At 37.0% G+C, this 20,991-nt stretch overlaps 1 protein-coding gene across 6 annotated transcripts in view; it reads left to right on the top strand.

The window, feature by feature from the left end:
- EIF2AK4 (eukaryotic translation initiation factor 2 alpha kinase 4) overlaps positions 1-20,991 on the top strand; it is a 42,191-nt gene that overhangs the window by 9,596 nt on the left and 11,604 nt on the right. For all 6 annotated transcript variants that reach the window (XR_012586729.1, XR_012586728.1, XR_012586727.1 and 3 more), the window contains exons 7-30: positions 709-824; positions 1,830-1,987; positions 2,424-2,959; positions 3,341-3,450; positions 4,010-4,167; positions 4,512-4,924; positions 5,690-5,759; positions 6,892-6,975; positions 8,172-8,294; positions 8,762-8,866; positions 9,228-9,285; positions 9,999-10,078; positions 10,773-10,874; positions 11,344-11,394; positions 12,378-12,614; positions 13,190-13,265; positions 14,852-14,973; positions 16,157-16,206; positions 16,300-16,468; positions 16,958-17,074; positions 17,779-17,844; positions 18,404-18,574; positions 20,282-20,416; positions 20,553-20,660. Coding sequence is in view for 2 of the 6 variants with exons in the window: in XM_074584963.1 (XP_074441064.1) it covers positions 709-824; positions 1,830-1,987; positions 2,424-2,959; positions 3,341-3,450; positions 4,010-4,167; positions 4,512-4,924; positions 5,690-5,759; positions 6,892-6,975; positions 8,172-8,294; positions 8,762-8,866; positions 9,228-9,285; positions 9,999-10,078; positions 10,773-10,874; positions 11,344-11,394; positions 12,378-12,614; positions 13,190-13,265; positions 14,852-14,973; positions 16,157-16,206; positions 16,300-16,468; positions 16,958-17,074; positions 17,779-17,844; positions 18,404-18,574; positions 20,282-20,416; positions 20,553-20,660 (3,415 nt within the window). In the remaining 4 variants the exon portion in view is untranslated. The remainder of the gene's footprint in view (positions 1-708; positions 825-1,829; positions 1,988-2,423; positions 2,960-3,340; positions 3,451-4,009; positions 4,168-4,511; positions 4,925-5,689; positions 5,760-6,891; positions 6,976-8,171; positions 8,295-8,761; positions 8,867-9,227; positions 9,286-9,998; positions 10,079-10,772; positions 10,875-11,343; positions 11,395-12,377; positions 12,615-13,189; positions 13,266-14,851; positions 14,974-16,156; positions 16,207-16,299; positions 16,469-16,957; positions 17,075-17,778; positions 17,845-18,403; positions 18,575-20,281; positions 20,417-20,552; positions 20,661-20,991) is intronic.

Below are 20,991 nucleotides of genomic sequence, written 5' to 3'. Positions count from 1 at the left end.
CATTACCCTTCATACACTCCTGTGATCTCTATACGTGATTGCATTTATTTGGAGGATACTCTTACAGTGGTGATATTTCTATTAATTTTTAAATAGATTGTACCAAGAAGGAGTGGAGGTTGATTTGGTTTAGTGGTCTTGAGTTCTTTCTGGTCTTGAGTGCAGCTCCGTACATGAACGTGAGAAGAAACACCCTAATCATACTTGCTTTGAAAGTTTTTTGCAAAACTTCCCTTTTCTTGAAGGAGGAGTTTAGGGTAGTAAAGGAGGCAAATGGGAAATCCATTTTAAATTAGGAAAAATAATTAAGCTAAAGCTGGAATGAACTTCCAAAATTGTATTTATTTGCTTTGTTTGTAATGTTTTGAAAGAGAACGCAAATCAAGTCAAACTTATGTATTTTTCAGAGCTGTAAAATGTTTACTATGAGTGTGATCCTAAGATGCACAAGTTTTCAGTTTTGGGTTCTATTTCTGGCTTTGAATATAGCGACCCAGTGTAGCATGAGGTTGCTGCTAAAATGCTGGATTTCTAATCAAACATATATCTTTGCACTAACTCAGTGTCTTTGAAATCAATGGATATTATCATTGGATGCAAAAGTCTCTGAAAGCTAATCCTCTTGCAAAACTGATACCTTTAAGGTCTTAGGGACTGCAACAATAATATCTTTTTGAGGTGGAGACAAATGTTCTGTTCACGTTGCAGACGAGAACGCCACTTTTCTGTTAGTAATAACGAAGAGTCTTCTGGAAATTACGAAGTTTTGAACTTCAGCACAAGTGGTTCTGGACAACTTATTGTCCATAAAGGAAAATGTCTAGGTAAGCAAAATTACCATTGCAGCTCGAAATATTGGGGTTTGGGCTGTTGCTCTTTTTGAGAGGGAGAACTTAAACAATGTTAAGAGGTACTAGCAGCAAGGGCGGAGAGAATATTGTTGTGGAGTGTGAAATGTCCCAGTCGAGTGGGAGAGCGTACTAGGAAAAGTTACTTTGTGGTAAATATTTTGTATTTTCTTAGGACTATTTTAAGTAAAAATTTGCTTCTCCAGATACAATTACGTAACTGAATGGCCATACAAAAAAACCCTGCACTTTCTCAACATTTTATATTCTCTATGTAACTAAAATAATACTGAAAACTATTTACTTGTAAATTTAAATAGCTAGCTTGTCAGATACACATGACTACCAAGCAAGAAGTCATTTAGCTTTCAGTAACGTGTGAAACCAGTGATGAGCACAGGGTTAGAAATGCATGCTTACAGTCCTTCCATTGCTGCTGATAGCAATGGCATAAAAGCAGACATTTTAGAGAAAACATAAATACAGGCAACGATATGAGACCGTCAGAGCTGAAAGACCTCCATGAACGAACCATCAAATGTTTTCATTGTTGATTGTTAACGTAGCACTTCCTCAGTGCTATACACCTTCAGGTATAGCCAGAAAGACTCCAGGGCAAAGAGAATTTTATTGTTTTGCAGTTTGAGGATAAACAATTATGTTACTGAGTGTAGAGCTTGGGATTTGCTCAGCAGGAAGAGTGTTCGTTTATTAAAACCTGAAATTCTTTAAAATGTGCAGCAGTTTTTTGCCAAAGTGTTATTGCTTTCATTTGACTACTGCCGCATAGCATTCAGTCTCATCATACCATTTTCTGTACCTACCATGGTAGGTATGGAGCTTGTTTAGTTGTAATTAGGTTTGTGTTTCTGAAATTGTAGAAACAGGCTTACTGCTTGTTTGTTTAGCATTTGTAGGAGCTCTTGTCAAGTCTTTAGAAACAAAAGAAGCCATGTTCCTCTTCTTTCTCTTTATGTATAGGCAAAGATGAACAGCTTGGTAAATCGGTCTACAATGCCTTGGAAATTCGCAGTGGAGACTTTGTTTTAGTATATGAGTGGGTTCTGCACTGGCAAAAAAAAATGGGAAGGTTTCTTACATCGCAAGAAATAGAAAAGATTGAGAAGTGTAAGAAACAGGTAATGCCCTTATTTTGTATTTGGCTTAATAAAGCATAGGTGGGGTTCAGTGCTTTTTCTTGAGGCTGCTAGTTCATATTAAACTTGAGAGGGTGATGATGAGCTTGAAAATGCTAGGGTTTAGAGTATCTGCACCACGGAAGATGGGCGTATTGGGGTATTCACGAGTTCATTTACAATAAAATAAATGGAAGAAAGTGTATTTGCAAGTATGCATAAATAAATTAATAAAATATTAAAATTCTAGAGAAAGAGGGAATCAAGCTTACCTGGCAGAAACCAAAGTTGTTCTTGCCCCTTGTGTACAATACTTCCTTTCCAGAAAAGGATGAGAATGTCATATATTTTATATGTATTTTGTATATGTTATATATTTTTGTAGTGGTGTGTTCATGAGGTATGACACAATGCATGTTATGTTGTGTTTCTCTAACAGCTTCAGGGTGCAGAAACAGAGTTCAGCTCACTGATGAAGCTAAGTCACCCAAACATAGTACATTATAAATGTATGAACCTTAAAGAACGGGACGATTCAATTGTGGTGGACATTTTAGTGGAGCACATAAGTGGTTACAGCCTTTCTACATACTTACACAAAGAGACTCCAGTTCCAGTTGAGCAGTTGCGACATTATGTGACCCAGATCTTGTCAGCTCTTGACTACTTGCACAATAATTCAGTAGTGCACAAAGTTCTTTGTGCTTCCAGTGTCCTGGTAGATGCTGAAGGAAACATCAAGGTGACAGACTACAGCATTTCCAAACGCTTAGCTGATATCTGCAAAGCAGATGTTTTTGAGCAAACCAAAGTTCGTTTTAGTGAGGATGGTCTTCCCAGCAAACCTGGAAAAAAAGGAGATGTGTGGAGTCTGGGCTTGCTTCTGCTATCACTCAGCCAGGGCCAACTAACCAAGGAATATCCAGTTGCTGTTCCTACCAGTTTACCTGCTGACTTCCAAGACTTTCTGGAAAAGTATGTTTGTTGCGTTCCTCTATCTTTTTGTCTTTGACTTTTTTTTTCTTCTTTTTTTTTTAAAGACTTGAACGTTTTTTTGAAAGAACAGCTAAATCCCCCTGTGTCGCTAGTCATAGTTTTTAGAGAAGAGGTGGTTGCTCACTAATGGCTCAGGCTGCTACTCTGGGGTTCGGGCGAACAGGTCTGGTGCTCTTTTCTTCTCTGCCCTGCCACCAACTCTGTGTGTCACTGCGGATAAGTCATTTAGTCTGTCTTTGCTTCTGATTCCCATCTGAATGATAAAGGTGATAATTTCTTAAATATAAGGAGACCTCTTTGAATATTTAGGCCTGCTGTGGAGTAGAGCTTTGAACAGATCTCTCCTTGGTTTGCTAATAGATGCGTTTGCTTGGAAGATAAGGAAAGATGGACTCCTCAGCAGTTGTTACAACACAGTTTTATAAACATTCCACGAATGAAAATACCTGTAGCTGAAGAAAATCTAGATGGTAAGAAACTTGGTTCTTTCTGTATTCTGCTAAATAAATGGACTACATGCCTGCAGTAACAGAAGAATTGAGCTGTGCTAGAGCTTCACAAGACTGCACAAGTGTTTTATATTAACTAACCTAGAAATTAAAGGCCATACTAGCTTTTATATCCATGACTAGCTGGTGTAGGCTGACTGCTGTGGTCTCATCAATAGAAGCAGCTGATGCTTTAGTTAAGCCTGTAGATTCATCCACCTCCTGCATGGTGTAAATGTCAGACTTAACTTTGTCCTTGGAAGATGCTGTTCCAATGAGACTTCTTTCCTCATTATGTTCTTGTTAGAATCGGTTCCTTTGTCCACCATAATTAATGTTAGTAATTAAAACTGTATTAAGGTTTATTCTTGTACCAGAGCTTAACTCTACACAGCAGAGCACTTCTGTATTTTAGGTTTTAGTTGCACTTGAAGTTGTTTAGTTTTTATCTTCTTCCTGATGCTTATTTGTTATTCCCTTGTGCTTTATCCCCATGGCCCCATACTGCTAGTGGTGGTAATTTTGATGTCCTTGTTTACAGATTCAGCAGGTATAGATTGCATCGAGACAGTTGTACCCAGCAGTCAGATATCCAGCGCTTCGTTCTTCACAGAAACACAGAGACAATTTTCACGCTACTACAATGAGTTTGAAGAGCTGAAATTACTTGGTAAAGGGGCTTTTGGAGCAGTCATCAAGGTATGGTAAAAAATTACTTCCTTCTGTGGAATCCTTTTTGGGGATGTATTTGTTTTCTCTGAAGCAAAACGATATATTCAATGTATGCATGGTTTTATTTATTACTTTCTAGTGTGCTGTGCCTGTGTTGTGATTTTTATCCGGAATTCTGTAGGCTGATAAGTTTTGCAAGAGATTGCTGTGAGTCTGGGGAGAAGCCTGTCATTATGAGGAAGCTTGCATTTGAATTGTAGTCATTTCCCAGGTGGAAGGAAAACTTCCTCTTCCATTAAATCATTTTACGTCTGGCTCTCTTGGTAAGACATTTATAAGCATTTGACTTTAGATTTATTTTAATTTTGCAGGTGAGAAATAAGCTTGATGGTTGCTATTATGCTGTGAAACGTATCCGCATAAACCCTGCCAGCAAGCAATTTCGGAGGATTAAGGGGGAAGTAACATTACTTTCCCGCTTGAACCATGAGAATATTGTGAGGTATTACAATGCTTGGATAGAAAAACATGAAAGTCCTGTTCCCGCTCTGTCATCATCTGAAACAACTGAAGAGAAAAGAGTGCCTACCAAAGCTGGTCTCTTCATCCATGCTGCTGAGGAGACAAATGATGTGGAAGCTAATGCTCCTCCTCTGGTTTTGACAAGTTCAGTTGAGTGGAGTACTTCATGCGAAAGATCCTCCAGCAACAAATTCAGTGGAGCTGATCAGGAGTCCAGTGATGACGATGATGATGGTGATGGAGTGTTCTCGCATTCATTTTTGTAAGTAGGCTTCGGTATTGGCACTGTAGTGAATGTCAGCAGAGTTGGTTTTTCCAAGTTTGTGTCTTTTATTCTCACTTCTTTTGTCAGAGGTAACTCACTGCATTTCCATTGTGTCCCCTGGTTCAATATCAGTGTATTTTCCAGCAGTCAGATAACCAGGGAGAGGAAAATTTGTAGCTAAAAACTGTCAGTGTAAGAGGAAAATTCTGATTTAGGCTTCTAGAAGTTTCATAGCATTTGTGTCAGAATGCACAACTTTATGTTGTTTACTTTATGTTGTGCTGCCTTTTCCAACCTTGAGAGTGAAGTTTTTAATAAACAATCCTGAAATATTAGAAATCCTGAAAAATATCTTGTCTGCCCTTTTTGTTTTGATTTTTATAAACGTAAGCCATACCTGCCTCTGTGTATGGAGTGGTTCTTTCACTCATGGTGTTTTTTTGTTTAAGCAGGTAAGTAAACTTATCAGTGTTGCTTATTGAATATAGAAATTAAATTTTACTGATGCAAATATATACCTTTCCTTTAAGAGACTGGGCTGTCAAAGGAAGTGTTGCTTTGCAAGCAGGATACTTTCTCAGGTTTTGTTTTGTTTTGCTTTTTTGTTTAAGGCATATAGATCATCTTCAGCAGAAGCTTAGACTTTCTTTTTTTCTTTTTTTTCCACAAATAGTTTCCATATTTTTTAGTCAATATTTCTTGGTAATATTTATCTAAGGAAAACCAAAACTTTAGGGTTTTTTCTTTGTCTTTTTTAAACAGGCCAACCACAGATTCTGACAGCGAAATAATTTTTGATAATGAGGATGAAAACAGTAAAGATCATCCTCCAGTAAGTATCAAGATAGAGCTAGTGAAAATGAAAAGCTCATAAAATAGTCTTTGACAAGCAAACAGGTTAGTTGGGAAGTTTTGTTTCACTGCTGGTGTAAATACAGAACCACATAAGGTTATGTTCCATCAGAGAAAATGTTGTGCCATCATGAGCTGCGTTCCATAGAAATCATAGTCTGATGCAGCTAGGCTAGACTCTGTTTCCCATAGTGTACATTGAGCTAAATGTGTGTTGCGCTTTAGTCATGAGCCTGGTTATTGCAAGTTTAACACTTCAGTATGTACATGATTTATCAGTTAACCATATGGATTGCCTTACATTATCTGGAAGTTGAAATTCTGTTCTGCTTTTAGATGATATAAACCAATATATTTGCTCATGCTAGTCACTTTTTTGAAAGTGGTGACAATACGTGTTGCTAGCAGTCAAAAAGAGATGGAAAGTCAGGATAATGTGTAAGGTTTTAGGTGATTATAAGAGTTTGTGCCACAGCACTTGCTGTGAACAGTCAGGGCACTGTTTCACTGGAGAGCTAATGCACAGTTTTACTACAGCATCTAGAATCTGTCGTTGCCAATCCCAATGATCTGTAAGATGCTCTTATTAAAGCTTCATCTCCTTCCTCTTTCTGTTGTAATGTACATTGGCATGAAAAAGCTTTCAATGCCTCATTTAATCATATGGTAGTGCATTTTGTCACTATATATGCTATACCAAAATTATTGCTTGGGGGCGGGTGTTGCATGTTAATTGCATTAAGTGAGCTTTGTATATTTTAGTTTCAGATTTTTTTATTTTTTAATTTTTTTTAAAAAAACATGATGATATGCTTTGAGATTTAGGTTTCATCCAGATCTTCTGGAATGTTTTTCCTCCAGTGTCTAATGATGGCAAAATGTTACATGTTCTCACTTTGAAAATGAAAGTTGGGTCACACCTGTTTTTCTAGTTTATTTAGAACTAGTGGCATTACAGAAATGTCAATATATTATTTTGCTGTTATTCAAACCTAGCCGTGGAAGGTGAGTTCTCATCAATGTGTTACAGCCATTAAAAAATAGTAGTATGCATAAAAAACCTCTGGACATCTTCCTGTAGTAACTGTTCTGTTACTTTTATTGTGATAAAGGATGAAGAAGGCAATGAGAAGAATAGCCATGGAGGAGAAGACAGGGCACCAGTCATTCAGACAGTGCATTACCTGTATATTCAGGTACAAATGTGCTTGCATTTTCAGATAAAAGAATATTGTTTTTTCCAGCCTGCAGAGATTAATTGCTGGTTTTCATGAGAAAAGTAATGACCTTTAAAAAACGCGAATGAGACTGGGTTCAGTGTTGGTTTTACAATAGACTGGTTTTGTGGAAGGCACTGTGCAACGCACATGGCTTGTTATGCCTTCCAAGGTGCCGTAGTTATGCCTGGAGAGAGCAAAGTTTTGTAGTGCCATAGTGTGTAATGGGATTGCTGCCGCGGCTTATGTACAAGTAAAAGTTAGCAACTCCTGACCTAACCTTAGAACAACCCACCCAAACAACTGGTTTGAGTCTGTGGCTTCCAAAGCATTGTTTGCCTTGTGCTTGTTGTTTGTTTAGAATATCCACCCAACCCCATAACACTGTAGCTGGCGTTCTTCGGTTTGGTTGTGGTGTTAATTCCCAATGTGGAGTTGAAGTCTACTGTATTAACTTCCAGAGGTGAAGCTGTATTTCACAGATGCGTTCTCTTCAAAGGCATTATGTTGTGTATGCGCTTTCTTTTAACAGAAAACAGTGACTTGCAAAGCCATTGTATGGCCCTAACAGTAGGCACAAAATAAAATTCCTGCAGGTTTGCAACTTCAGGCTTTACTACTGACAACATCTCCTTTGTGTTAGGACTTAGACTGTTTCTGAGAGAAGTCGATTATCATAGCTAACTGTTCTGTGGTGATGTGTGTTTTTTTATAACAGACAATGCTAGAGCTTGTCTAGAAGAAAGATGCAATTAATGGAATTAGATTTTAATAAGCTTGTTCTGCATATGTTCATAATATAAGCAGTTAAGACGCCAAGTAAAATAAAGCCAGAGATTCTTTAAAGTATGGTTTAAGTGTGCATTATGGCTTGGCTGGTTTCACCTTGTTCTTAAAATTTACTTTAGAGAATGTACTACTCTACAAAGTCTATCATTGTCCCAGCAAATGGGGTAGGACCTGTAAGTGAATGCATGTTTTCTAGCTAAAAGACAGGTCTCGGGAAAATACCAAACAGCTGAATGTTTTGGTGGTACTGTTTGCTCCTGAACTGTGTGTTACAGAACCAGGCATTAATATGCACACAGATTAAAAAAAAAAAAGTTTCTGATAGTTTCTTTTCTTGACAAAACTGCTCTTTCTTCCCTCTGCCCCCTTCACATGCACGACTCAAGATGGAGTATTGTGAAAAGAGCACGTTAAGGGATACTATTGACCAAGGGTTATATGAAGACACCAGTCGGCTCTGGAGACTTTTCCGAGAAATTTTAGATGGGTTAGCTTACATCCATGAAAAGGTCAGTGAATATGACAAGTTATGACCTGTCTGTAATATCTGTGTTGCACCTCTTTCTATATGGATTTCTTCATGTTCTATTCATTTTTGTGTGCTTATTAACAAGATTTGTTCCTTGCCATTTATTAATCTGTTTAGGGGTTTAGAATATTTTTATCATAAATGTGAATTATTGTAATGAAACACTTTAGATTTTTCCCTTTGTCACAAAAACTTGACCACCTTTAAAAACATTTTGTAGGTATCTGGTAGCACTGAAAATTGTTTCTAGCTTCTGGGCTACAGACTATAGTCTTACTTCAAAATTAATCGTCGGTGACTTAATGCAGTAGACTTCCCACTGTAAGAAAAGTATGTAATACAGTTTTCCAGTCTGTTATAAAGAGAGTTTTATTTTCAGTTGTGTTTATTGTTTAATATTCCGTGGGTCTCCTTTTTTTTTTTTTTTTTTTCCTCCTGCTGTAACAGGGAATGATCCACAGAGACTTGAAACCTGTGAACATTTTTTTAGATTCAGATGATCATGTCAAAATTGGTGATTTTGGTTTAGCTACAGATCATCCAGCAAATGCAGTAAGTACAACTGAAAGTGAATGAAAAAACTTGAATTTACTGTTGTATTAACATGAAAGTTGAAAACAAAACATAAAAATATAGTGCTCATTGGACTTTATATTGTGAATCATAGAATCATAAGGTTGGAAGGGACCTCTGGAAATCATTTAGTCCAACCCTCCTGCCAGAGCAGGGTCACCTTAGAGCAGGTTACACAGGAACGTGTCCAGGCGGGTTTTGAATGTCTCCAGAAATGGAGACTCCACAAATGCCATAACTTTTTTAATTCTAAGGTTCTGGAATTAAACCATGTATTGCCAACCAAAGCGGTAAGAAAAGCCAATAGAAGCATTTCAGGTGTCTGTTTTCCTGATTTCAGGTGGTCTCTAAACAAGAAGAAAATCACTCGGATAGTTTTGCTATATCTGACCCATCAGGTTAGTTTACATAGCAACTTGTTCTAAATTATTTTAAGCAAACAATTATATTCTGCAGTCTTATATACTCTGTTAGAACTTCCCATTCATGCTTTGAAAATAAAACCTTTTTTATGGGGAGTGGGGGGGGAAGCAATCACCAACTTTTCGGTAGATGTGTTACATATAATCTGGCAGTTTTGTCTGTTATCTAAAAATTCATTTTCTTCCACTGCTAGCCTTCTGCCATAGATAAGTGATTTTCTTATGGTAAGGTATATAGAGATCCTGTAAAAATGTTCCATCTGCACTTCCATTTTCCTGCTTGTACGGGACAATTTCAAGACTTCAGGGATTTTTTGTTTGGTAGGCTTTTTTTTGACACCTTCCGTAACAGGTTGAATTTTGTGTTTTGAGAAAACTTTACTACATTATGTGTCTTAAGATGAGTGTAATGGAAGTGAAATTTAGTTGTATCACTTGTGTGCTGACCTACTACAATTCTGTAAAGCAGTAGATAGGTTTAGATACTACAGGCAGACGCAGATCGTTGACATGTGAAGGTAAGACGTGTCTGTTCTGCAAACTGTTCTCGACTGGGTCTCTCTCAATAAGGAATGCATTCCAACCTAGAAGAAATGAGGAGAGAAGATGAGCAAGTATTTTCTTGACTTTTGATGCTGCATTTCTCTCCCACTTTGTCAAAACCAGCACTCTTATCTTTTGCCATGTAGGTAATTTGACGGGGATGGTTGGCACTGCGCTGTATGTCAGCCCAGAGGTCCAAGGAAGCACTAAGTCCACGTACAATCAGGTAAGATTAAGCAGGCCTAGGAGAAAGATATCGTGGAATCTAAGGTACCATCGACAATTTGCGTCATTCCTGCTCAACAAAAGTGAATTCAAGGTGGAATGGGGTGTGATGGGACTGCTGCGATAAGCAAGGGAGGGAGAAATATTCCTCTGAGAGGAGACCAAGGGTAGAAGGATGTGGGCTAGTCGGTTTTTATGCTGGTGCTGTGATGATGACTAGGTGCAAGTGACTTCAAGTCAAAAGCGTGTAATCATGGAGGACCTTTATAAATAAATTGGACAGAAGTCTTGCAGTCTTCAGTTAAGGTAAAATGTCATAATCAGAATTATGTATTGCTCTCATGAATTCCTAATTTTGGGAGGTGGGGGTGCATTTTTTTTCATCAAAGAGGATCCTGCTTGTACGCAGAGATGAGCTGAATTTCAAAGCAAGACTGCTTTCAAAGTGGGAGTCCTTTGCGCCATAGCAGTGCTGTGATGATAGAAGGCATTGAAGTCTACCAAATCTTACTGGATCATGTTATTTAACAAAAATTTGAAAAACAAAAACAGCAACAACAAAAAACCCACTCCTCTCTCTGGATGTAATATATTGTGACACTTAACCAAAACATTATTATTTTTTTCTCTGCTGTCATCTTCTGCAGAGAATTCACTGGTATTACATTTAAGTTTCCATTTTTTTTCTTCCTTAGAAAGTGGACCTGTTCAGTCTGGGTATAATATTCTTTGAAATGTCTTACCATCCCATGAGTACTGCATCAGAAAGGATCTTTGTTCTTGGCCAGCTAAGACTGGTAAGTATACAGATATAAAAGGTACTAATTCTGTGCATGAAATAGTTTAAGAGAAGGAAAAGGATGCAAAACATGTCAAAAATGTTTTCTCAGGGAGTGTTTTAAAAAAAAAAAAAAGTTTATCTAATGAAAAGTGAAGAATAAAGTTTGGAGCTGGTACTGACATTGCCTTCATGCACTGTGTATTTTCTAATGGTATTACCATCAGTCAGCGTAGCTGATAAATGCCTGTGATTATGGACTGTATCTTCATTTTATAAGACATCATAAAAGCATATCAGTGACATTCTTTTCCCTTTTAGCTCTTTAAACTAAATTTGCCATGTGTTTTCTGCTTTCTCTGCCCCGCCCACGGGCAATAAAAATGCTTAGTTTCCTTGTTTAAATATGTAGAACTTAAAAATAAGACTAGGCTGACCAAGGTGGACTGCCTGTTATAATTCAAGGGTTTTGTTTTTGTTTTTTATAGCCCAGTATTGTATTTCCTAAAGACTTTGATGAAGTCAAGAATGCAAAACAGGTAATTTTGAAGACAATTTAACTGTTAGGTATCCCTGTCAAGAAACGGTAATTATTATTTTTCCCACTTAATTTTATATTAGTAATCTCTGCCAAGTTCTTATTACGTGACATTAGAACAAAATAAGAAAAAAAAAAAAATCTTGAAAGAATATACGAAGTTGATGAGGAAATATGCTTACCTACAAAATGCCCTGAGCACAGTCAGGAAGAAATGCAGAGTTCGCTGGCATACCTTTTAAGCTCTGAGGGACAATTTTCATTTTTTAGGCTCAGACAAATGGCAGCTATATTGTCTAACCCTTAATTTAAACTTTTGAAATCTGCATCACAGAACAGAAAGAGATCTGCAAGCTAAATTGACTGCTCTGTGTTTGTAAAGAGCTGTTGTGGATGCTTCTGTGGCAAAGAAATGAAGTGATAAGGAGCAGTGTAATCTTTTCTGCACCATGTAGATAAGTTTTTTCCTTGTGCTAGTGGACTCTTTCAGTGACCATTAGCCTTAGCTTTTTGTCTCTTATGCCTGTGGAACAGCAATCTGCCTGTTACTGGTACCATAAAAATGTTTCTATCTTGTACAGTTTACTGAAATACGCCAGGAAGATTTGATTCGCCCTTCTTTAATATCTGTAACTCTCAAATCTTTCTTGTTGTGCCTATGATTCTGCTTTCTCTTAACTTTGTTAATAAAGAGATGCCAGAGCTAGCATAACATAGAACAACAAAAGGATACTACGTGTTATGTCATCCCAAGAGATAAATTTCTAATAATTTGTGTGGTTTAGTAAATTTTATTGAGATAGTAACACAATAAAAGATATTTAGAATTTCATAAGCAAAGAATATCCACTCTAAAGATTTAGGTCGTGCTTTCTTTTTTGTCCCTTATACAGTCTCATAATTTTTTTATTAATGTATGTTTGTTGTAAATACTGCTAATATATAAAAATTTTCTGAACTATAAAATTTTGATTTAATTTGTAGAGATCAGTTATTACATGGCTCCTGAACCATGATCCTGCAGCACGACCAACAGCTGTGGAGCTGTTAAAAAGTGAACATCTTCCACCACCACAGATGGAAGAGTCTGAACTCCATGAAGTACTCCACCACACCTTAGCAAATGTGGATGGAAAGGCCTACCGGACTATGATGAGTCAGATATTTTCACAGCGTGTATCTCCAGCTATAGACTATACCTATGACAGTGATTTGCTGAAGGTTTGTAGGTCTTTAGGGGATGTGTAGGGTTGTTTTCCTATGTTGGATTTTAAAAAAAATGTTTTGATGGGTAAACTCAAAACATGTTTGAGAGAATTGCGTTATCTCTTAACCTTCATGTTAGTTCCCATTTAAAACTACAGATCTGTAGTATGTGGGCTTGAATTATCACTTCCTATTTGAACTTTACGTTCATTCTTCAGTGATGAGAGTAGTGTTTGATTGTAGCAGCTAGAGCTTTAAGCTTCTGTCCAAATGATTACTTTCTTCACTCTTCATTTCTATCAAACTAATGGTACTTGCACCTGATTTGCGTGTGACTGTTTTCTTCCCTTTTTAATCATGGCAATTGAAGTAATTCTTGGTTTCTCAATTCTTAATTCTTTCTAAATCTAAAGAAATACAAGGTAATGTGGTACAGTAATGCTTTATATAGCTATGTTGGTTTTTTTTATTATGTAAGCATTACAATTTATTATAGTGGGACAAGATATCAGAATGCTTATTGCCTATATTACATGGAGTGTTCTTGGTATATGAATTATATATGTTCTTTTTATTTGTGATGGTTTCAGGGTAGTTTTTCTATTTGGGCAGCCAAGATACAGCAGCATGTATGTGAGATTGTCAGCCGGATATTTAAAAGACACGGTGGGTGTGCTTACAACAGTTGTTCGTTTCCTTTTTCGTGACTGAATAGATTTAAGAAAATTGTCCAGACACTATGTTCAGTAGTTGCATATCATTTGAAGTTTTCCATTGTTTTTTGCTGTTATTTTGGCATCCCAGTAATAGCTGTTAACTTGAAATCTGAATTATTTAAATTTTCTGTAGAAAGAACAGTGAAAATCTTAAGTATATCTTCGGATGTATTTGGTTGTTCTGGTAAGTCTGTATGAGCTTTTAGAGGTAGGGAGTGTTGTGTAAAATCTAGATCTAAGTATAAGGATGGCTCTATGGTGAAAGACCAGGCATCCGTATAGCACAGTAACCTGTGTCTGAACATAGCCAGGATGGGAATGGCCTCAGGAGTGTGGAAACAGAGCAAGTGTTTAGTGGTACTTTCAGTGATACTGCTTTTAGCAATAATTGGCTGCTCAGGAACTTCCTGATCCAGAGCTGGTATCATGGTGTTTAAAGCCTTTTCTTTCCAGGACTCTATCCAGTCATTAGTAATAGTATTTGCTTAAAATTAGTTTTTAAGAGACGAAGAAAATTTATGCGCACAGTCACATTTGAAATACTGTAATGATTCATGATATTATTTTATATAAAATACAGAATTAGAAACTGAGAGATTTCCTAATATATCATAATATGATGAAGCATGATCAGGGTTTGATAATACAAAAGAATGAGAAACTTTAAAAATGCAACATCAAGTAAGGAGAAGTTACTCCCCCAGACCACCCATTTAAAGCTTGACAGACTTTGGAAAGTGTTTGTCAGCATTTTAGAGATTGAAATGTTTTAATTCATTTTGAAAAAAAAATGGTTTTTTTTTGATATGTATTTTCTCCCTTAGTTTGTATCTGCCATCTGCAATGGATAGAAGTATTTCGTTGTATTTGAGGCTGGGTTTTTTTTCCCAATTTAAGTGCTTATGTTGAAATCTAATTGAAGACGTGAGTAAAGCCTCTATAATAAAGTAGCTGCTTGAGAATCGGTAGAGAATTTAAAACAGGAAGGTATTTTTCAATTATTAGCAATATTATTAATAGTAAGGATTCATATAGATAGAGGGTTGCAAAATATAGTCAGCAAAAGATGGTATTTATGAGGTTTTAAAATGAACCACAAACACTTCCAGTATGTTTTTGAGACACAGGATACAACATTTCTGGACAATACTTGTTCTCTATGGAAGTGCCTCTGGTCCAAAACAGCACTATTGGTATCTGGAGAGTTTCTCATCTGTTGTGTATGCAGGCTTTTGTGAAGGGTGGTGTTTAAAGAGAGAGGGCAAGGTGAGGATTCTGCTGGGGCTGTGGAATTGGCAGTTCTCTGTTGGGCTGCCTGCTGAGCCCGAGAAGTGTGCAAGATAGAACATCAAAGTTTATTTGGTAGCTTTCTTTAAATGGTGGAAGAAGAAAGTCTACTAAAGACATTTAAAATAATGTCATTTTTTTAAGGTGTCAGTTGAGATATCATACCCTGCAAGGCTCTTCATGAGCTTGTGAAAAAGCAGATGCTGCTTCTGAAATGGGAGATAATGGTATTTTACTGGTTTTATGCAGGAGCCATCAAGCTGCATACTCCACTGCTAATGCCCAGAAATAAAAAATTATATGAACATAATGAAGCTTCGTATTTCATGGATCACAGTGGGATGCTGGTAATGCTTCCTTATGACCTCAGAGTAAGTAGTATCATCTCTACAGGCAAAGCTGGGTTTGAAGAGAGCTGTGGTGTTTGTAAATACCTTTGATTTGCTAGTCATAAATTTGGTTGAGGCTTATACTTCTGACTGCTGAAGCAGTGTATCTGTCTTTCAGTGTCATGTCTGTTCCTGTATTCCTTAGTGCCATATTCCTGGTCTTGATAGCTGGAGCCCTGATTGCACCGGAAAGAAATATACTTTACCTTTTTTTTTTTTTTCTTCCATTTCCCCCCCCCCCTTTTTTTTTTTTAAAAACCTAGGTGAAAATAATGCCATATTATAAATGTGATAGATGTCAGTTCTTGGTTTTTTGGGGTTTTGTTCTGCACATAATAAGAGACAAGAGTTTTCCAATGGCCAGTGAAATATTCCCATCCCTTTCTTATCTGTAAGTCTTTATAGAGAAAGTGGGGAACAGGCAACCCAGTCTTATGTTCCTCAAACAGGTGTTGTCAAGGATCATTCTACTCTTGAGAGGAACAGCTGTTTGCGCGGTTGAAATTCTACTGTCTGAGATTCCTCTATCAGTACTACCCAATTATATGCAAGGTTGACCTAGTTAATTACCTTGTATTTAATTTAACACCTAAATGCTTTAAGTTATATATTTTTTTGTTTATTATTGACAGTTAAAGAACCTGACTCTTTATATTCTGTTCCATTAATTAAAGGTCAGTTAAACTCACCCTTCCTCTGCATTTGTAACATCAAGCTATACGATATGATTCACAGTTAAGGATTTGTGCAGGATCTAAAAATGTGATCTTACCGTTGAAATTACTTGTTTTAGAAAATGTGTTGACCAAAGACTTACTGAAAAATATTCCTTTACATCTTTACGTAGACAGTAAAATACCTGTTTGTACATTTTAATAGGCTTGTAGTCAATTTATGATGTATTTTGCATGTATTTGGGTAATTAAGAAAGGTCCTTGTGTCCTTCTCCAAGCTCTTCTAGGAACTTGGGGGGCGGGATGTTTTTATTTAAAATCTGCAGCAAGGATGGTTACATTAATATTACTTGGCTATGGTAAATATTTAAGGCATTATTACACATGTGAGAGTACAAGTGTTACTGAACAGTAATAATTTATACCAAGTTTCAGAGTCTAGTCAGACTGAAAGTTTTTCTTTAATGATTTTTATGTACTTTATTTTTCAGATTCCTTTTGCAAGATTTGTAGCTCGAAATAACATATCAAACTTGAAAAGGTAAAGGACGGAGAGGTGACGTTTTGCACAGATGCTATGCTTTATGACAGTGACCACTGAAGATGCTGATTCGTTCTTCATTGTTTCCTTTAGATACTGTATAGAGCGAGTTTTCAGACCTCGGAAGTTAGACCGCTGTCATCCCAAAGAACTCCTAGAATGTGCATTTGACATTATTACATCTACTGGAAATAGCTTTTTGCCTATAGCAGAAACAATTTATGCCATTTCAGAAATCATTCAGGAGTTTTCAGTGCTACAGGTAGATTCTCTAATCATCCCTTTTGCTCTCTTTTTCTATCCTAAAATTTTAATCTAAGTAAATATTTTTGTCTAACGTGCTTAAAAAGGATAGATACTTTAACCTTAGCAAGTACAGAACTGTTTTCACATTTTATCAATAGTCAGTTATAGGACACTGTCATTTAAATAAAAAACATGTTTCATAGGTAAGCTTAAAATGAGGCATAGGTTTGTGTGCAAAGGAAATAGTAATTGAATCGTTACAGTGCCATTGAAATAGTCTTTCTTCTGTCAGATAAGTGATTATGGTAAAATAGTACAAGCCTTGCCTGTTCTTTAGCTCTAGATGGAAGGTAAGGGGGTGGAATAAGAAGTCTGACGTTAGTTTTTAACTACTATTAAATATTTAGGAAAAACCATTTTTCTTTTTTTTCTTTTTAATAAAATGGAGTGGAAGTAAAACTTTTTTTTCCCTTTCTTCCTTTCTTTTTTCCTTACCGTTTGTTAGGAAAGAAATTACAGTATTTACTTGAACCACACTGCCTTACTGAAAGCTATACTTTTGCACTGTGGGATACCAGAGGATAAACTCAATCAAGTTTACATCATTCTCTATGATGCTGTGGTAAGATATTAGTTATTAACCTAATCTCTGTAATCATCATTGTAGAGTATCTTATTTTGTGGAGCTATCTCCCGAAATGAGTAACAGCCCATCGCCAGCATAATAAGGAACATCCTGTTGATATATAAAAAGACTGTCGATCTTTGGGCTGTAAACTTAGATTAATTACTTTTTTGTTACTTCTGGATTGGGTTGTTTTAAGATGATTTTTAAATGTGTATTTATGAGAGAATTATACCCCTGTGTAAGAACTGGTAGGCTATTCAATAAAAACTTTAAAATGTATCTTAGTATCATGTTGATCTTTTCTACCTTATAAGCAGAGAAAATAGATTAAATTCATTTGAATAATTAAGCTAGTGTTTAAATCCCAACAAAATGCCTATTTTATTTCCCTTAATTTTATTCTTTTTTTATTTACTAATTTACATAAGCATTTCAGTATTTATACAGCAGTGTTTTTCAACAAAATCGGTATTTTTATACTTTTTGTTGCTTCTTGAAACCAAGACGAATGTGGCCTCACTACAAGATAGGTGGAAAATGTGTTTATTGGTTTTGTTCTTTTACAGTATTACTGCAGTTTGAAAATGCAACCTTTAATTACAGATACTAAAGTTGTGGTTTAATTCTTCTCGGCAATAGTAATTTAGTTTTTTTGGTAACTCAGTTGTAGAATACATTTGAATCTGTTTCTCTTGTAGACTGAAAAGCTAACGAAAAGAGAAGTAGAAGCCAAATTCTGTAATCTTTCTCTCACATCAAATAGTGTAAGTAATTTTAATTCAATGTTAATTTCACTGTAACTTGACATAAGTCAGCAATATTTTATTTACTGCCATTTAATCAACCAGAGTAAGAAAAATAAACTGTACATCTGCTGTTCCAAATAGATCAGTCTCTTTCATAGTGGTCTGATTTTGTTCTCTATCCTCTCTGGAAGTCAGTATTGCAACTGTCCAAGTTTCTTTCTTCTTTTAAATGTATTTTTCAGACTGTGGAAACAATTAAAGAGTAAATGGAATACTGTACAGTGGTATTTAGTAAAGCAAACAGAGAGAAACTTTACAAAAAATAATTGCAGATGTTGAGGAATGTGCATAAAGAGTTGAGGTTAACTCCTGGACACCCTGATGAGACTTGTGCCTGTCCATTCCTTTCCTCAACTCACTAGGTAAAAACAGGCTGATAGGCAAAACAAGCAGAAAAGGCAGATATTTTACTTACACCAAGTCAAATATTTTTCTTTTTTTTTTTTTTAGATGTGACCTATTGTGAGTGCTGTCAGTGATGCTACCTATGGCTTTTTTATTTGCATTTTGTTTTTAGCTTTCTCGCCTCTACAGATTCATTGAGCAGAAGGGGGAAGCAAGTAATGTATTTCCATTTTTAAACACAATGATAAAACAAAAGCCAGGTGTCACTCAGCTGTTGAAGCATGGCATGAAGGATTTGGAGGAAATCATTGGTCTGTTAAAGCAACTTGGAATAAAACTTCAGGTTTGTAGAATACTCTGCTAATAAATTAATGGATTTATAGGCTGCTGGGCCTTGTAATTTGCCAGGAAACAAAGTAATGATATTTTAGAATAGAAAAAGCACATCAAAGTGTCTTTTGATGACAAGTAATAATACTGGTGTTGATTTTTTTTGGTTGGTTGGTTTTGGGGTTTTTGTGGGTTGGTTTCACGGATCACGGAATCACAGAATCTTCAGAGTTGGAAGGGACCTCTAGAGATCATCTAGTCCAACTCCCCTGCTAGAGCAGGATTGCCTAAACCACATCCCTCAGGGCTGCATCCAGGCGGGTCTTGAAAATCTCCAGAGAAGGGGACTCCACAACCTCCCTGGGCAGCCTGTGCCAGTGCTCTGTCACCCTCACTGTAAAGAAGTTTTTCCGTGTATTTGAACGGAACTTCCTATGTTCTAGCTTGTGCCCATTGCCCCTTGTCCTGTCGCTGGGAACCATTGAAAAGAGCCTGGCTCTGTCCTCCTTAAACCCACCCTTTAGATACTTGTAAACATTAATCAGGTCCCCCCTCAACCTTCTCTTCTCCAGGCTAAAGAGTCCCAGCTCTTTCAGCCTTTCCTCATAAGGGAGGTGCTCCAGTCCCATAATCATCTTGGTTGCCCTTCGCTGGACTCGCTCCAGTAGTTCCCTGTCCCTCTTGAACTGGGGAGCCCAAAACTGGACACAGTACTCCAGTTGTGGCCTCACCAGTGCAGAGTAGAGGGGGAGAATGACCTCCCTCGACCTACTGGCCACAGTCTTCCCTATGCAGCCCAGGATGCCATTGGCCTTCTTGGCGACAAGGGCACACTGCTGGCTCATGGATAATTTGCTGTCTACCAGGACCCCCAGGTCCTTCTCCTCAGAGCTGCTTCCCAGCATGTCCGCCCCTAACATATACTGGTGTTTGGCATTCTTCCTCCCCAGGTGCAGGACCCTACACTTGCTTTTGTTGAACCTCATTAGGTTCTTCTCTGCCCAGCTCTCCAGCCTGTCCAGGTCACGCTGGATGGCAGCACGGCCCTCTGGAGTGTCGGCCACCCCTGCCAGCTTGGTATCATCAGCAAACTTGCTGAGGATACACTCTGTCCCCTCATCTAGGTCATTAATGAATATATTGAACAAAATTGGTCCAAGTATTGACCCCTGAGGGACACCACTCGTTACAGGCCTCCAACTGGACTCTGTGCCACTGATCACAACCCTCTGAGTTCTGTCACTCAGCCAGCTCCCGGTTTGTTTGTTTGTTTTAAAAAAAGACGCATTTTAAGAATAAGACCTCTTCCAGTCAGAGGTCTCTGTCTTAATTTCTTTCTAATGACACACAGACTTTTTTTTTTTCTTCAACTGAGGTCAAAAGCCTTACCTAGAGCATAAAGGAATTTTACATTTTGAAACAAACTATAAATATTTTAAAAATACAGAAAGCTGATGACTACGAAAGGCCTCCCCTCCTTTACCTTCCTTGAGGCTTGCTGTTTGGGTTTTGTGCTATAGGTCTCTGTGGATGCTTTAAGATTAAAGCATCATTTCCTTATTTTTAATTGTATTTTAAATTTCTGGAGATACAGAGTGTTTCCGTATGTCTGTCTGATGTGAGAACAGCGTTTTCAATCCATACTGCTAATAGGAAACTGATTATATTAACTGGTAATATTGGTACAGGTCTTGTACACATATTCATTTTTATTTTACAGGTATCTATAAATCTGGGACTAGTTTACAAAATACAGCAGCACAATGGTATTATCTTTCAGTTTATAGCATACATCAAAAGAAGACAAAGAACTGTGCCTGAAATTCTTGCTGCGGGGGGCAGATATGATCATTTGGTATGTGCTCATCTCTTATAATTAATTTAGATTATTTTTTCTTTTTTTTTTTGAACCATGAAAATATTAAAAACCTTTTTGACATTTTGCAAAGATAACTATTTGGGTCTTCTGTTTTGTTTTGTTTTGTTCTGAGATTCCACAATTTAGAGGGCCGCAGATGGTAGGACCAGTTCCTTCAGCTGTTGGAGTCAGCATAGCTATAGATAAAATAACTGCTGCTATTTCCAGCATGGAAGAGTCTGTAAGTCTCGTTTTTGAGAGGTGGGGGGGGGGGGTTGCTTCTTTGTTTACTCCTGACAGTTCAGTAACCTAATTGTAGCCACAGAGGGGCAAAAAATAAAATGTTCAGATGTATCCCAAAATAATACCATACTGAAACAGACAGCAAACATCAAGATGACCTGTTTTCTTCTGTTACTCTACGTAGAATTGGTTAGTAAAATAAGAACTAGGGGAAGAGAGGGTCTTCGGGCTTATGCCCTTTTATTTTTAATTTAAATGGGACATTTCTCTCAGCCTGTGGATTGTTTCAGATAGAAGAGTACAACTATAGATATTCAGCTATTGTTACT

This window comes from Larus michahellis, chromosome 4 (genome assembly GCF_964199755.1).
Source record: "Larus michahellis chromosome 4, bLarMic1.1, whole genome shotgun sequence".
NCBI lineage: Eukaryota > Metazoa > Chordata > Aves > Charadriiformes > Laridae > Larus > Larus michahellis.
The sequence above is the reverse complement of the archived record's forward strand: the minus strand, read 5'-3'. Positions and strand labels throughout refer to the sequence as shown.